The 15,309-nt window shown below is 36.0% G+C and overlaps 1 protein-coding gene across 7 annotated transcripts; it reads left to right on the forward strand.

The window, feature by feature from the left end:
• Positions 1-5,814: 5,814 nt before the first annotated feature.
• On the forward strand, positions 5,815-11,083 carry LOC112727149 (dihydroorotase, mitochondrial). Of its 7 annotated transcripts, none has more exons than XM_025776794.3 (10): positions 5,839-5,999; positions 6,522-6,586; positions 6,706-6,814; positions 6,973-7,118; positions 7,292-7,473; positions 8,617-8,753; positions 9,144-9,309; positions 9,398-9,514; positions 9,952-10,138; positions 10,529-11,083. In XM_025776794.3, exons 3-10 carry the CDS (start codon positions 6,713-6,715, stop codon positions 10,617-10,619), a joined length of 1,128 nt encoding a protein of 375 aa, XP_025632579.1. In that variant the 5' UTR covers positions 5,839-5,999; positions 6,522-6,586; positions 6,706-6,712; the 3' UTR covers positions 10,620-11,083. The 7 variants fall into 7 exon arrangements, with proteins under 7 accessions (XP_025632578.1, XP_025632579.1, XP_025632576.1 ...); XM_025776791.3 differs by having other exon boundaries at positions 9,952-10,112; XM_072209041.1 differs by having other exon boundaries at positions 5,866-5,999; positions 6,712-6,814; positions 9,952-10,112.
• Positions 11,084-15,309: the final 4,226 nt, after the last annotated feature.

A 15,309-nucleotide genomic window follows, 5' to 3' on the forward strand; every position in this document is an offset into this window, starting at 1 on the left:
CGCCACCACCACTTGAAAAGAAGTGCTGTGTTTCTAACCACGGCATCACCCACCCCCAACCCATCCAACTTTTAGGAACCTGAACCACTTCCCACTTAACTAGCGCCAAACCATTTCTACCTTCCTCCTTGTTCCATAGAAACTTTCTCTGCAACGAAATCAACTTTTATGCCACTGCCTTCGACATCTTATATAGGCTCAAATTGTACACCGGCAAGCTATTCAACACATATTTAATAAGGACTAACTTACCCGCTTTATTGAGCACTTTTGCCTTCCACAAGCTAAGCTTCTCCTCCACTTTATCAATTATCAGTTTCCAAATCCTGACCAGCCTTGAGTTTGCTCCTAAAGAAATGACAAGATATCTGACTGGAAGGTTAACCTCCTTACATCCTAATAAGTTGCACATGTTGTAAGTCCACTGCTGTTCATAATTGATTGGGATTAAACTAGATTTATCAAAATTAATACTTAACCCCGACATCACCTCAAAACACCTTAGCAACCTGGCATAGTTTCTGATGGCCTCCTCCTCCGGTGGACAGAACAATATAATGTCATCTGCAAACTGGAGATGAGGCAACTCTATATTATCCTTATCAACCAGCAAAGGAAAAATACGTCTGTTCCTGACTGCCTCCCCTACTATCCTATCCAGAACATCAACAATTAGAACAAACAAAAAAGGAGACAGTGGATCACCTTATCTCAAACCCCTCTCCATCTTAAAAGGTTTAGATGGTGAGCCATTTATCAGAATCGACATAGAAGCTGTACCAACACACTCCTTTACCCATTCCCTCCACCTCCAACCAAAGTCCATCTTCTGTAATACAATATCCACAAAGCTTCATTTTACCAGATCATAAGCCTTCTGAAAGTCTAATTTAATGATTGCCGCTTTTTTCTTTCTCATCTTTAACCATTGCAATGTTTCGCATGCAATAAGTACCCCATCATATATTTTTCGACCCTTCACAAATGCGCTCTGAGTCTTTCCTACTAGACTTGGCATCACTGATCTCATCCTTCTGACCATCACTTTAGAAATTACTTTATATACGCAACCTACCATACTAATTGGCCTGAGGTACTTAATCTTCTTGGCTCCAATAAACTTAGGTGTTATGGCCACCTACGTAATATTGGAGTCAGAAGACAACCTTGATGACCGAAAGAATTCCAATACAACTGTTGTGAACTCTGCACCAATCTCATCCAAGCACTTTTTAATGAAATTCATGTTATACCCATCACTTATTGGAGCCTTGGATGATTCACAATCCCAAACCGCCTCTCTAACCTCCTCCATTGTCGATATTCTCTCCAATGCTACAGACTCTTCTTCATCAATCCGATTTACCAGTTCGTCCCTAAATTCCACAACCGGCGATCTCAACTGATGATACAAATCCTTATAAAACTCTCTGATAGCAATCTTGATCCGAGCTTGGTTTCTTATCAACCTCTCATTAATTACCAATGCATCAATTCGGTGTTTTTATCCATATCCTTTGTATGCCTGGAGCATGAGATCTGCTTCCAGTGTACTTATTTTCTCACATACCACCGCTTGCAACAGCTTACTAAAGCCTTCCTTCTAGCCTCTAATGTACCATCATAAACTCCATTGCTAGCAATCTCATCTATCTTCCTGATCTCCTCCTCAAATCGCTGAATTTTCTTGTCCATATCGCCAAAATTGTCCTTATGCCATCTCCCCAAAGGCAACGTTAGAGCCTTCAGCTTATCCGTGAACTGCACCTCACCAAGATTTCTCCATTCCTCCCTGATCATTCTTAGAAAACCTTCATGTGTAAACCAAGAGTCTAAGCTTCGAAAGGATGTGGACCACCTTTGAATTCGTAATCCTCAACTATAATTGGGCAGTGATTTGACAAACCTCTCGGTCCGCCTTTTAATCGAATCTCTGGGAACTCCTCAATCCATTTTACACTCACTAGAACTCTATCAATACAACTACAAGAGTGGCCTCTAAACCATGTAAATTTTTTATCATTCAACGGTAAGTCCACTAATTGCATATCTTGAATCCAACTGTTAAATTCTTCTGCAGAGGCTGTTAACCTGTCCTAATATTTCCTCTTTTCAACCTGTATAACCTCATTAAAGTCACCTATGTAAAATATCGGAACTTAACATAAGCCAGTTATAAAGCTCAGTTCCTCCCATACAGCAAGCTTTTCCACTCTAGTATGAGCACCATATACCAAACAGAAAGTACAATTGAATTCATTTTTTAATAGGACTCCTTTAACACATAACTATCTCTCCCCTTTGTAACAGTTATTCATTCTAAACAGCATGTCATCCCATATTAACAACAGACCCCAGGACGTGCCTTCTGATCCTACATACTCCCACCCCACAACATCGCTCCCCCAAATACGTGCTACGTTAAACTTAGTCACAACTTACATTTTAGATTCAACCAAACCTAACATATTCAGTTTTTGCTCATTTTTTAGTTCTTTCACCATACTCAATTGTCCAACACCCCATAACCCCCTAACATTTCAAGAGCTAAAAATCATTTAAAAATTTTGTTACATACCTTTTTGAGATTTTTGGGTCTACATCTTTGTGCCTTTTCTTTCTGCTTTGCCAACCTCCTCTTTTGAGCTAATGCTTTATTCTGTTCTTGGGAAATTGTCATGATATCATCTTCTTTGTTGTACTACACTGCTCCTGATTCAACAGCCAATTCCCACGCCTTCCTATTTTCAAGCATCTGCTCTTCCCTTTCCAAAGCCTTTCCATTACATATCCCCTGTTGCCCAGCACCAATATCCACCCCAACCCTAGTCTTCTAGTGCTCCTTCACCATCTTCAATGAACCCGACTCAGGAGCCCACGACATTTATCCTGGGCACTAAACCACTCACTTTTGCATCTCCATCGAACCCGTCGTCCCTGGAAGAATGGAGTCCAACCATCGTCGGCAATGAAATGTTGCTAGGTGAGGTCTCAGAATCCATAGGAAGGCATCTAGTTGGCTCAATCTCGCCCGCATGGTTCCCCGCCACAAACCCTACGGCGTCGTCATCTCCACTACCCCGTCCTTGCTTGCCAGCTCGGTGGTCTCCCTTGTTGCGTGAAACAGCTGTGCCATCAGAATCTGGATTCTTTTCTTCGATTCAGTCTTGAGTAGCGTCGCACAACCCAATTTTTGGAGAGCAGCCAACCCGACAGAGCACAACCCGACTCAGACTCCCTATCACCAGCTCGCCTCCTATTTCCCCATCAGCATGACATGGGCTTCTGTTTAATGAAAGTTGGCACATTCTGTCTCTTTTAGCACAATTGGCACATACCTTTGTATTGGACCAACTAATGAGCCTGTTTTGGTCAGATATTATGTTCTAAATACAACCTTTATTCAGCCCATCATTATCATAATCCCAACTAACAGTTTTTTCTGATTCAACATCATTAACCAAATCATTATATCCCTTAAAATAAACCCTTCCCTCAAAATCAGCATCATTTGTTACCCTTGGTGCTTGGATTTGAATTGAATTGCAATAACTCCATTCATTCAAAATGTTCTTTGAAATTACCATACCCTTATCAGCTTCTTCCTTCCTTGGCACTGCCATCACCAATTCAACCACCGGATCTCTGCTTACCACTGGCACTATCGAGCTCAAACGGCTTTCACCCAAAATCTCGCCAGCTTTTGGGGGGCAAGGTTTACCTACCTCCTCAAGCTTGCACTGCAATCCATAACTCTCATGACCAACCTCTTTAACTAGGACATCAAATCCACTAGTACCAATTGTGATGTGAATCCACTCGTTGATTATGTCCATAATACAAGTATCAATATGCACCCGTCCCACACTGAATGAAAGGCATGACTCCGTGACTTTGTCACATCTAATAACTTCTCCCCATTGGCTTCCTATCATCTTGAATGTCTCTGCTGACCACGTATGCAAAGGAATACCAAAACACTCTAGCCATACCCTTCGAGTTTTACTACGCTCCTCCTTATCCCATCTCCATACACTATGAAAAAATTGCAGCAAATTGTCCATTTTGAACGTGAAGGCTTCTTTTGCACTGAATACACTATTAAAAGTCAAAAGTGCTTTGTATGCTCATAGTTCTCGTACTTGCACAACTTGAGGCAAATTCTTTCCAATCATGGTCTTCAAAGAATTATAGTCAATAGCCTTTGTCGTACCACCTATTAGACTCCTCTGAAACCAGTCCAGATTCTCTTTTGCGATAGATACTTCCATCTTTTTTGTTCCACCCATTGCCGTATGGGTCTTCTTCTTTTTTTTTTCTCTTTTTTCTCGGTTCTTTCACATTTCTCTCTAAAAACCTTTGGCTCTCCTCATGTGGAGGTAGAAACTTAACAATATTCTGAACGTCATCCGCCTCATAATGTCTCTTCATATTCTTCACTTCATTCGTACGTCAATACCTAGCTTCTATTGAAAGAACCTTGCCTCGTAATCTCATTCTATTTATTTTCGCAATAGCCTTCATAGCTCTACCCTTCGTTGTATATCGGATAAACGCAAATATGTATATTGTTCCATTTTTTTGTTTTCGTGACAGATAGATATCATTTATACATCCAGTTCAATTGAACAAGTGGTATAACTCTTTCTTTGATATATCTTCAGGAAGATGATCTACAAAAATAGAGAACGACTCGTTTTTCAGACGACAGTACTCTTCTCAATTCTAAACCCTCGGATCTATACTAAATTGCCAAGTTCTAATCCACCCGGTGTTTCCCACCCCCTCTCTCTCTTGCTCTCATTCTCACCATTTGATTTTTGCTCTTCTCGCATTGTGTATGTAGTAACACATTATTCAATAATAAATCTTTAAATAAAATTTTAATCTGTAACAAATTAATTTTTAATTTGGCAGACTGAGAGATGCCATAAAAAAAATATTCTTGTAAGTACTTCGATTTAAAGGGTAGATATATTATGTATAGAGAGAAATTAAAGAGAGATTCCAAAAAGATCTGAGTTTGTATAAGAGTTATAAGCTCCTATGAATTATATATAGGTTAGGATAAAGAAGTTTTGGAAATGAAAGATAATTAAGGTAAATAAAAAAAAGATATAATATAATACAGTGAAGTAAAATAATGATTGACGAAAATGAAGGAGTTTTATAAATCTAAAAGTTGCTTTGAATGAAGAAAATGACAGGAGATTCAATATGGGATTTGAATCCTCTAAAGTTTGAATTTCACTTTAGAGAATAAAGTATGATCTTCTACCCTTTAATAGTTTCTCTTTCATATTTATTCTTGGTCCCACCTATGAAATCAATGGTGAGAGATCACACTTTACTCTCTAAAGTGAAATTCAAACTTTAGAGGATCCAAATCCTTCAATATGTATGAGATTAATAAACCAATGATAAACGATAGCAATATATTTTAAATTTTAATTTAATAAAAAAAGATATAAACTATAGTAGATATGTAGGATATATAATTATGTTAAAACAATTTTCATTTATCCATTAATTTTTTTTACGAGATAAAATTTACTAAATTAAACTCCGTTTACATCGGTTCAGTTTAATTTGATTTTGATTAAAAACGCAACTGTATATATTCTGAATTAAATCAATATCATCAGTTTGATTTAATTTGAAAAATTGCTTTGAACTAAAATAAACAAGATTTAATTATTCTGTAGCTTTTTATAGTTTTACCGAATTTTCAATTAGGTCCCTATATTTTGTTTTTTTTTTTTTCATTAATCTTGTTATTCTTTTAGCCCAAAAATAAAAAAAAAAAAGAAAAAGAAAAAAAAAAAAAAGGGAAAAAGAGGAGCATCTCATTCTCAACGTTGACCTCTTGCAACTTAGTTCTCGTCACAGTAGTTACTTTTGTTCTGTCACCTTCCGATCGAACTCTCCACCATCGACAGTGCCGACGGCTGCCTCCACCGGAAACAGAGTACGACGACTGTCACCGGATCCCTTCTCCAGTAAGTACCGTTAGCTCCTGTTTCATTTTTAGCTTTTTGTTTGTGTATAATTTTTCTTTTATATTTATACTTTTTTCTGTAAAAAATATATGTTGTGTGTGTATAAACTAAAGCGTTTTTTTCCCCCTTAAATACGAGTTTAGTTAAATTGAAGAAGAAGTACATTATTTAGATTTTTCTTTTATTAAAACAGATCAATAATAAATATATTTTCATTGCTGTGTGAATGAATGCTTATGTTGTGTTTGATAGAATGACAGGGTTCTATTATAGCTGTTATGGTTGTTATTATACTGATCTAGGACTGAGATTTTACTCGTAAAAAAAAACGCACAAGTTCGCAAGCTCTTGTAAACTCTTCTCGCAGATTCGTACATGCATTGATTTGTTCATCACAAATGTAGTTGTTACTATGCTTAACTTGTTTCTCCTAATATATTTAATGGTGACGTACTTGATCTTTCTGCATGTTTTCCAATCATGTTTTTATTGTTTGTTTTGATAAGTTTCTTCTTTGAGCAGATAGTTTGCTCATGCTTTAGTAGTACTAGGAAGGAATGATAAAGACTTTGCCACTTCCTTGCCAAGTATGTATATATATTCTGATTGTAGTTTTATTCATCTTTCATTTTCATGCTTCTTCAATCCCATTCTCCGTGTCTACAAAAAATAAATGATATTTTTCTTGCCATTTTTGCATGGAAAGTTGTAGAATGTTTGGGGAAAAGGGGAGTCATGGTACCAACATCAACAAGTGTTGCATATTGAACTTGTTGCTATTTTGCATGGATAAGTGTAGAATGTTTGGGGAGATGGTGAGTCATAGTATCAACATCAATAAATATAGCATATTGAACTAGATTTTCATTTTATTTCTATAAAGTTTAAATAAATTTTATGATTAAATCAAGAATTAATCTCTTCCAGTTTTTTTGATTCTGCTAGTAATTAAATTGTTATCCTTCTACAAAAGGTACTGAGATTCTCTTCCAAAAGGTTCGAAAATCATAAGCGCTTTAATTGTAAAGGAACAAGGATGGAACTCAGTATTACACAACCTGATGATTGGCATCTTCACCTTCGTGATGGTGACCTACTTGAAGGTATCATCCCTCACAGGTAATTTGATTTCTGATAGAAAAGACTTGTTAAAATCCATGCATTTCTTGCTGTTTATTTTTGTCAGATGCCTAAAGAGCCTTGGACATGGTCTATTATTATTTAGCTATCTGTGCTAACTGCATTTAAAGGAAACAGAAGTGAATATTAATTAATAAATATTGCTTCTACAGTGCCAAGCATTTCGGAAGGGCAATAGTGATGCCCAATTTGAAACCACCCATCACCACTACTGCAGCTGCTTTGGCTTATAGGGAGTCCATTTTGAAAGCATTGCCTAAAGATAGCAGCTTCACTCCTTTGATGACCCTTTACTTAACAGATATGACAAGCCCTGATGAGATTAAATGTGCAAGTGAGTATAATTTGTTTATATGTGATTCTAAACAAAATATTGCCAATTACCTATGCAATTTCAAGTAATAAAAAAAAAGCGTTGGCGGAGATAGTAAGTATTTTTAATTGATGTGTCTTTGTTAGTATAAGGTTTTATGTTTTACTAGAAGAATTTTATTAAAATTAACTTCTTTTACCTTTTACCTTATCAGTTCTATTTCATATTTCCAGCTGTGTTTTGTTGCTACATGACAAGCTAACATGATATTATCTTTGCTGTCAAGCATTTCTTATATCAAACACAATTAGCCACTACATAAAGAAGTTTATGGTACTAACGAAGGGGTGACTTTTATTTTGTTATAACTTTTATGGGGTGAAATTTGAGATGTAATCATTAGCAGATATTTAACTAGTTAGTAGCTATGGAACAACATATTATATATGATTCGTAAGTGTCAAAATGGATAGAGTATGGGATAGAAGTTAAGAAAACCTCTATGCATAATTAACATAATCTGATATCATAGTTTAGTATTGATCTTAAGAAACAGTATAAGTGTTTAAGCAAGTATGAAAAATATATTAAAAAGCTATAAAGCAAGTAAATATCCTATGCATATGGGAGCCACCCTCCTTAGAAATTGCTTAACTGGCTCCAATCATATTTTTCTCGTTGAACCATGCGTCCTGTCTCTCAATTTTCCTCATAAACCCACATCTCTTCCTAGTCAGCATTACGGCATTACAAGCTTCCTGCTGTCCTCACTAATTCTTTCCCCTGCTATTCTTACTCCTTTCTCCTGAGTCAGGGTTTCTCTACTGTAGGGGTCAATGTTGCTTGGTGTAGACTTCAGTAATCATGAGTTTGAGCTTTTTTTTTTCTTTTCTCTTTCTTTAGATGAAAGAATTTCTTGATGGCCATGCCATTTATTGCTCTTTTCTTATACATAGTGGAGCTTTCAGCTTTGTTCAATGGAGCAAAGGATCTAGCTTAATGTTTGTGTACACAACTAACTGATATAAAAAGTACAAAATTTTTGTCGTTCACATGGAAATCAATGGTTTGATCGTCTAATTTCATACTATTCTCTATACTTATTCTACTTTGGCTTGATTCTTCTGACTATAGTACATTATTTATGCTAATTGTATTTGGAAGAAAAGAGTGGAGCTGTTTATGGTGTGAAGTTGTATCCTGCTGGTGCTACCACAAATTCTCAAGATGGTGTTACAGATCTTTTTGGAAAATGCTTTCCTGTTCTTGAGGAAATGGTTGAGCAAGATTTACCATTACTGGTACGTATTTTCCCTCTCTATATGTGTGTGTATGTGAGTTGATGAATAACAATTCATTACGTGCTTTTAGATGACATGCTTGCCCCAATTGTAGATAGTGATTCAATTTCAGCTACAATGTCATTATTCTTATGACTAATCACACCATGTCTGAATTATAATACACCTTTTCCAATGGAATTTATTATATTTGACGCCAATATCACAATATGCCCCTCTAAAATTGTGTGCAAATACTTGAAGACTTTAACTGTTGTCTACGTTGTGCTTGGCTTGCCCAATAGTGTTTTACTCTCTTTTTGCATGTTGATTTGTCTATTGTCTATAATGTACATAAAATTGAAAGTTCGTGTTTGTACTTTCTTATTTGCGAATCAGTGTATGTGACAGGTTCATGGAGAAGTTACAGATCCAAATGTTGATATTTTTGACCGGGAAAAGGTTTATATTGAAACGATTTTAGAGCCTTTGGTTCAAAAGCTTCCACAGCTTAAGATTGTAATGGAGCATATTACTACCATGGATGCTGTCAAGTTTGTTATGTCTTGCAAAGAGGGTACCTTATTTCAATTTCTCGGAAGAGCTTTCTCATCATTATGCTGTGATGTTCTAAAATTTTACTAATGTATGGTTTTCCTTTCCAGGTTCTGTAGGTGCAACTGTTACACCTCAGCATCTTATCCTTAACCGCAATGCTTTGTTCCAAGGTGGCTTGCAGCCTCACAATTACTGTCTTCCAGTTCTCAAAAGAGAGATCCACAGTATGTAGCTTTGTTTTTTCCCCTTAATAGATTTGTAACATCTTTACATGTTATATCAGTTCTCATGGTTATGAAAATGAAGTAGTTATTTAAGGTCATGAATTAATCCATGGTTTGCTTGTATTATATTTAGCGAATATCTTAGTTTTTCATTGATTGGATTTGATGTTATTCCTACAATTAGAAAATATTGATTTTCTGTGGCTGCTAGCCTGGAATGGCCTTCCAACATCAGTTTATATTTTGAAGATGAAACTTATAGCTTTGCTGTAAAGAGAAGTCTTATTGAAGAGTTATGGAGTCTATTGAACAGACTCATACATAATTAGCTTGAAATATTTGTTGGGAACTTGTTAATCATTTAAATTATTATTAAATTAGTTTCTATTGCAAAACTATATTATCTTACCTTGAACTCTTATTTTTTCTCTTCGTAGGACAGGCTATTGTTTCGGCTGTCACTAGCGGAAGTAAGAGATTTTTTCTCGGAACTGATAGTGCTCCACATGAAAAGCGTAAAAAGGAATGTGCTTGTGGATGTGCTGGCATATTCAATGCTCCTGTTGCTCTATCAGTCTATGCCAAAGTCTTTGAGGAGGTGCACACTTTCATTTTTGTGTCAACGTATATTTCTTTAACAATTATTAGAGTACTCCTTTTCATTTTTCATTTTGGCAATTTGTGTTTTCTGTGACCAATATGTCACTTTCAAGTTTCAAAAGATTTGCAAACTAGTTTTGCTGCATAAAATTCCAAAATTTTCACTTCTAGGCTTTCTCCTTATGCGAAATTTCCACATATCCTTTTATATTTTGCAGTGAATATCAATAGACATACACATAATTTTAGTACTATTATGAATACTTCATATGTATGCATGATTCATGCATTAATCTTGTTTTTCCATGAGATGTAATATAACCAAATGAAAAAGCCCACACTTTACATGCTACCTTGCCTATGAAAGCATGTTAATTTTTTATATTATCTTGAAGTTATTTTTACATGTCGCAGGCTGGTGCACTCGATAAGTTGGAGGCCTTTACAAGCTTTAATGGATCTGACTTCTATGGCTTACCCAGAAACAAGTCAAAGCTTACTCTAAAGAAGGCTCCATGGAAAGTACCTGAACTGTTATCTTTTCCGTTCGGAGACATCGTTCCCATGTTTGCAGGCGGAACCCTTGAATGGGAGGTATCCCTTAATTGACTAGCATTCTTCCTTTTCGACCAAAATCACAAGTATCTTTTTACCTGAGAGAATCCTTGACGAGCCGGGAACAATTGACACTTTCTGTGGGAAGTGCATAATAAAATAAATTGCTAATTGTTAAGAAATATATTCATGATTCATGCAGTGTTTAGAGTTTAGACCAAGGGGTTTGTCTGCACTGCAAGGTGACTATTCTAACAAGTTACATATTTGGTTTTCTTTTTTCGTACCTTAAGTTTTGCTCTTAATGTGCAGATGCTCGTCTTGCTATCATTAACTCCTGAATTAGATGCTATGTTCCAATGGCATCTTACATAATAACTATAATATACTATATTCAACAACCCTTTTACCAAAGGTGTATTTATGTGTTACAACTTGCAAATGAAACTATGGCCAATCTTACCGTTTTATGTTTCTTATTTAAATGCATACTTGGTCCCTTAAAAATTTTTGGTCCGTCTTTAATTTTAAATTTGTTGGCTTGTATTATGAAATCGTTGGCTAAAATTTTCTCTCTTTTTTATTTAATAAATATAAAAGAATAAAATATTTCTAGACATACGAAAGAGTTGGAAAAGTTGCATAATTACGCAACAGATACTATTTCGCAATGGTCTTGCTTTAACAAGTTGCACAACAATTTGCAATTTCGCATGAGAATATTGTGGAATGGCCTATTTTCATAAACGAGTATGTTACATGTCCACTAAAATTAGTCACTAGAATAAAATATATGTTGGAAAATAAAATATATGTTAAAAATAAGCTACACAATACATGTATTTATACACAAATACACGGTGGTTAATTTTAATGGCTAATTTTAATGTATAAATAACTTTTTTACTTCTCTTGGAATAGGGTGTTGCAAAATGATAGTGGGTTTAGTTTTTCCTCCCAAATAAGCCATTTGCAATACATTTTGTAATACATTTTGTGAAAATTAGTAAAGCTAATTTTAGAAAATTAATAAATAAATAATAACTAAATAAAAAAAGGTAATAAACAATCTTAGTTTATCTTAGAATTTTAATAGTTGAAAAAGAGAAGAATTATATATTTCTAATTGACGGATGGTTCATATTAAAGAGACTCACCTATACATTGAGTTTTTCTTTAATTCATTTCAATCAAGTCATTCAGATAGAATAACATAATATTTCTTTGAGTAGTTTTCTCTTATATATATAGAGAGAAATGTGTTCTCCTTTTGTCAAGAGAGAGTGTTATTGTAATCTCCTTGTGATAGAGAGAAGTTGTAATTCTCAAAGAAAGTTATTCAATTGTTTCCATATTTTATACAAATTTCTAATTTTTCATCTCTATATTTTGCTGTGTCATTTGTCTGGTACCTAACAGTGGTATCAGAGCCAAAGGTTACTGATTAGTATTTTTTTTTCGCTGCGAGTTACCGTCTAAAAAAAATGGCAGCAAAGTATGAAATTTCAAAATTCAGTGAGAGTAATTTTTCCATATGGAAATTGAAGATAAAAGCCATTATGAGAAAAGACAATTGCGTAACAGCAATTGAAGGTAGACCCAGTGGAATTACAGATGAAAAATAGAAGGAGATGGACAACAATGCTACTGCAAACTTACACCTGGCATTAGCTGACTCAGTTTTTATCAAGTGTAGCAGAGAAAAAGACAGCAAAGGAAATTTGGGATGCTCTCACCAAATTATATGAAGTCAAGTCACTTCACAACAAGATATTCTTGAAGAGAAGACTTTATACTCTTCGAATGAGTGAATCCACATCGGCAACGGATCACATCAACAATCTAAATACGCTATTTTTCCAACTCTCATCGTTGGAATATACCATAGCGAAAAACGAACGTGCAGAGCTCTTACTTCAAAGTCTACCAGATTCATATGATCAGCTTATCATTAACTTAACTAATAATGTTTTGACTGATTATCTTTCTTTTGATGACATGGCTGCTGCGGTTCTTGAAGAAGAATCTAGGCACAAGAATAAGGAAGATAGATTAGAGAGCTCAAAACAAGCAGAGGCTTTGTTGATGACAAGAGGGAGATCAATGGAGTGTGATTCCAGTGGGAGTCAAAGTAGACCAAAGACACAAAGTAAGAAGCAGGTCAAATGCTATAATTGTGGTAAGAGAGGGCACTTCAAGAAAGATTGTTGGAATAAGAAGAGTATAGAGAATGTTCCAGAATGATCAAATTCTCAAGGATGTATTGCGAGCACCTCTGATGATGGAGAAATCCTGTATGGCGAAGCAACAATTGGTTCTAAAGGCAGTAAACAGCTCACTGATGTTTGGATTGTTGATTCAGGTGCAACATGGCACATGACTCCTCATCGTGATTGGTTTTGTACATATGAACCTGTCTTGGAAGGATCGGTGTTTATGGAAAACGATCATGCCTTAGAGATTGTTGGAATGGGTACTGTCAAAATAAAAAATGTTTGATGGTTCTATTCGTTCACTTCAAGGGGTAAGACACGTAAAAGGCTTGAAGAAGAATTTGTTGTCGATTGGGTAATTGGATGAACTTGGTTGCAAAACCCATATTGAAGGTGGGATCTTGAAAGTTGTTAAAGGAGCTCTTGTGGTAATAAAAGCAAAAAAGATTACAGCAAATCTATACATGCTTGTGGGAGATACTTTGCAAGAGGCAAAGGCATCAGTTGCTTCAACAAGCCAAGAAGAAATGACGATGACATGGCATTGCAAACTAGGCCACCTGTCAGAACGAGGCTTGAAGATTCTTGGAGAACGTAATCTCATTCCGGGGATCAAATCGGTAAACCTACCATTTTGTAAGCACTACGTTACAAGAAAGCAACATAGATTGAAGTTTGGTAGATCAACTTCTCGGAGCAAATACATATTGGAGTTGATTCATTCTGATGTGTGGGAATCACCGGAGATGTCCCTAGGAGGAGCAAAATATCTTGTATCATTTATTGATGATTACTCTAGGAGGCTATGGGTGTACCCGATCAAGAAGAAGTCAGACGTGTTTGCGATGTTCAAAGAGTTCAAAGCAAAGTTAGAACTTGAATCTGGAAAGAAGATCAAGTGTTTAAGGACAGATAATGGAGGAGAATATGTCGATGGTGATTTTCTAACATTTTGCAAGCAAGCAGGTATTCAATGGCAATTCACAGTTGCATATACGCCTCAGCAAAATAGTGTCGCAGAGCGAATGAATAGGACTCTCCTAGAAAGAGCACGAGCTATGTTGCAAACTGCAGGTTTAGCCAAGTCTTTTTGGGCAGAAGCTGTTAAAACCGCCTGTTATGTGATAAATCGGTCACCATCAACTGCAATTGGGTTGAAGACACCAATAGAGATGTGGCAAGGTAAGCCACCTAATTATTCTTCTTTACATATATTTGGTTGTCCTGTGTACGTGATGTACAATTCCTAGGAAAGAACAAAGTTGGACCCAAAGTCTAGAAAATGTATATTCTTGGGTTATGCTGACGGAGTTAAGGGGTATCGCCTGTGGGATCCCACTGCCCGCAAGGTAGTTGTCAGTAGAGATGTAATATTTGCAGAAGATGAATTGGAAAAAGAATAAGAAAATGACAGCACTATTAAAGAGATAACCACTGTTCAAATAGATAAAAAAAATGCAGAGAAGGTAATCTTTCTAAAGCAAAACCACATCACGAAGAACAAGAAGCAGAGGCCGATGACATAGAAGTTCGTCGATCCACTCGACAAAGAAGAACACCATCATGGCACTCAAACTATGTTTTGACAAACCATGATGCATATTATCTTTTGACAGAAAATGGAGAGCCAACAACTTTTATGGAGGCTATGCGCAATCCAGACGCTTCTATGTAGATGGCAGCAATGCAAGAGGAAATTGAGGCATTACATAGTGTTGGTGGGTTCCCAACTAAGTGGGGCCCACATATTTAAAACAAAAAAAAAAATAAAGAAACAAAGTAGCAAAGCCACAAGAGAGAGAGAGTTAGAGACACTCACTTTTCAAAAAAAAGAAGGAAACAGAAGAGCATCGGCGCCGAAGAGGAGAAGAATTTGGGGAAAAAGGGCAAGCTAACTTTGATCCTATTAAATCGGTAAACTTGCTCCATTTCTTATGAAATTTTAGTATGTTATTCCTGGTGTAGAGATGAACATTAGGATATAACTTGCTAGTTGTATTGCCTTCTCTTTTGCCTGATTTGAGATACCACTTTGTGGAGGGTTTATGTTGATTTCACCAGTTTTGGTGATGTATTTTGTTGATTGTTGAGATGCCCTAGTGTTACTAGGAATATTTTTTGTGTACCCATTATTCTGATAGTGGAAGATTTTTCTGGACTAGTTCCCGTGGGTTTTTTTGTCCCTCTTTTGGGAGTTTTTCCACGTTAAAATTTTGGTGTCTGATTATTTGATTTCTGCCATTATAATTGTTGCTTGGAGTATCTTTGGTATTGCCTATTTAATCGCACAGGTTGTGGAAAAATTATTTCTGGTGCTTCCGCTGTTAGACAGGTTCTTGTTTTGAACCTTGGTTGAGTTTTTTCCAACAAAGTGGTATCAGAGCCGATGGTTAATCAGTTTGGTGGTTTTAAGGGGTATTCAAGGTG

This window comes from Arachis hypogaea, chromosome 12 (genome assembly GCF_003086295.3).
Source record: "Arachis hypogaea cultivar Tifrunner chromosome 12, arahy.Tifrunner.gnm2.J5K5, whole genome shotgun sequence".
Classification (NCBI taxonomy): domain Eukaryota; kingdom Viridiplantae; phylum Streptophyta; class Magnoliopsida; order Fabales; family Fabaceae; genus Arachis; species Arachis hypogaea.

Coding starts and splice junctions, on each gene's coding strand:
- LOC112727149 (XM_025776791.3), top strand. CDS start 6,713: ATGTTTGGGGAAAAGGGGAGTCATGGTACCAACATCAACAAGTGTTGC. Junction 9,310..9,397: donor TGTTATGTCTTGCAAAGAGG/GTACCTTATTTC, acceptor TTTCCTTTCCAG/GTTCTGTAGGTGCAACTGTT. Junction 10,113..10,528: donor ATGCCAAAGTCTTTGAGGAG/GTGCACACTTTC, acceptor TACATGTCGCAG/GCTGGTGCACTCGATAAGTT.